The 1,138-nt window shown below is 36.0% G+C and overlaps 1 protein-coding gene across 1 annotated transcript in view; it reads left to right on the top strand.

Annotated features, from left to right (window-relative positions):
- Window positions 1-30: 30 nt before the first annotated feature.
- LOC103462835 (cathepsin B-like) overlaps window positions 31-1,138 on the top strand; it is a gene marked incomplete at its 5' end in the record, with an annotated part of 3,790 nt that continues 2,682 nt past the window's right edge. Inside the window, 2 exons of the mRNA XM_008405843.1 lie at window positions 31-118; window positions 679-825. Of these exons, the coding sequence (XP_008404065.1) occupies window positions 31-118; window positions 679-825 (235 nt within the window). The remainder of the gene's footprint in view (window positions 119-678; window positions 826-1,138) is intronic.

Below are 1,138 nucleotides of genomic sequence, written 5' to 3'. Positions count from 1 at the left end.
GTGATTAATTTATATTTCGTTTTTTGTTTAAGATGTAATGGTGGCTACCCTCCAAATGCTTGGGACTTCTGGACCACAAATGGACTGGTGACTGGAGGGCTCTACAACTCTCATATTGGTAAGTTTATTTACACAAGTGTCCTTTATTTTTTTTTGAAATTATAAATAAGTCAAAGGATATAATATTATCTTGCAATGTTGAATGCCAGCATAATGATTCAAATTATTATTGTTGTGATTTTGAATGCTTATATCCAAACTGTCTTGTTGTTTTGGCTCAGGATGGCATAAATGCACCAAATTCCATTGTTTTGTTGTTTTTATTTAAATATACATTTTGAATTGGTGTCAGTGGTGCAGATGGTTTATACTTTCTTGACAAAATCTTCTTCTAAAAAGCATTTATTTTTTATTTTAAAGTTTTRAAAATCATAGCAGATTCTTTGTTTCTGCTTATTTATAAAGGACTTTAAGTTTCAGAATTTATAAACAGACTGTCACCTTTTGACAAGGTCTGTGTATGGCTGTTTTGTGCCCTGTATCGTTTCTCACTAAATTTATGCTTTGGTGTGCAATCAGTGTCTGATTAAAATCTCTCCAACAGTGTTTCTCAGCTTTCAGTTTTGGGATGCTAAAACTGAAAGCTTTGTGGTAAAACTTGAGTCGTGTTTCTTGCAGGTTGCAGACCGTACACCATCGAACCCTGTGAACACCACGTCAACGGCAGCAGACCTCCCTGCACTGGGGAGGGCGGCGACACACCCAAGTGTGTTGCACAGTGCGAGACTGGATACACACCAAGCTATGAAAATGACAAACACTATGGTAAGAATGCTGCAGAGCAGTTCAGATGAGCATGAGAACTGATCTGGATGTTTACATACTTGCTGCTGATTGTTTAGCAAAATCAGTCATTCARGACGCATTTAATGACAGTAAGATGTGAAGATTTAATTMTGCTGCTGTTTAAATATGGCTTGTTTGAAAGAACWATTTAAAGGGAACATATTATGCAAAATTTACTTTTTGCATGCGTTTCTTTTTATTTGGATCTCAACTGTTTCTAAAAACAACCCAACTGCTTCAAACCCTCGGCTGTTTTCTTTTTGACAAAAACGTTCATGTTTTTTGACGTCTG

The sequence above is a fragment of the Poecilia reticulata genome, linkage group LG3 (assembly GCF_000633615.1).
Source record: "Poecilia reticulata strain Guanapo linkage group LG3, Guppy_female_1.0+MT, whole genome shotgun sequence".
Lineage (NCBI taxonomy): Eukaryota > Metazoa > Chordata > Actinopteri > Cyprinodontiformes > Poeciliidae > Poecilia > Poecilia reticulata.
This window is presented reverse-complemented; position numbering and strand designations above follow the sequence as displayed.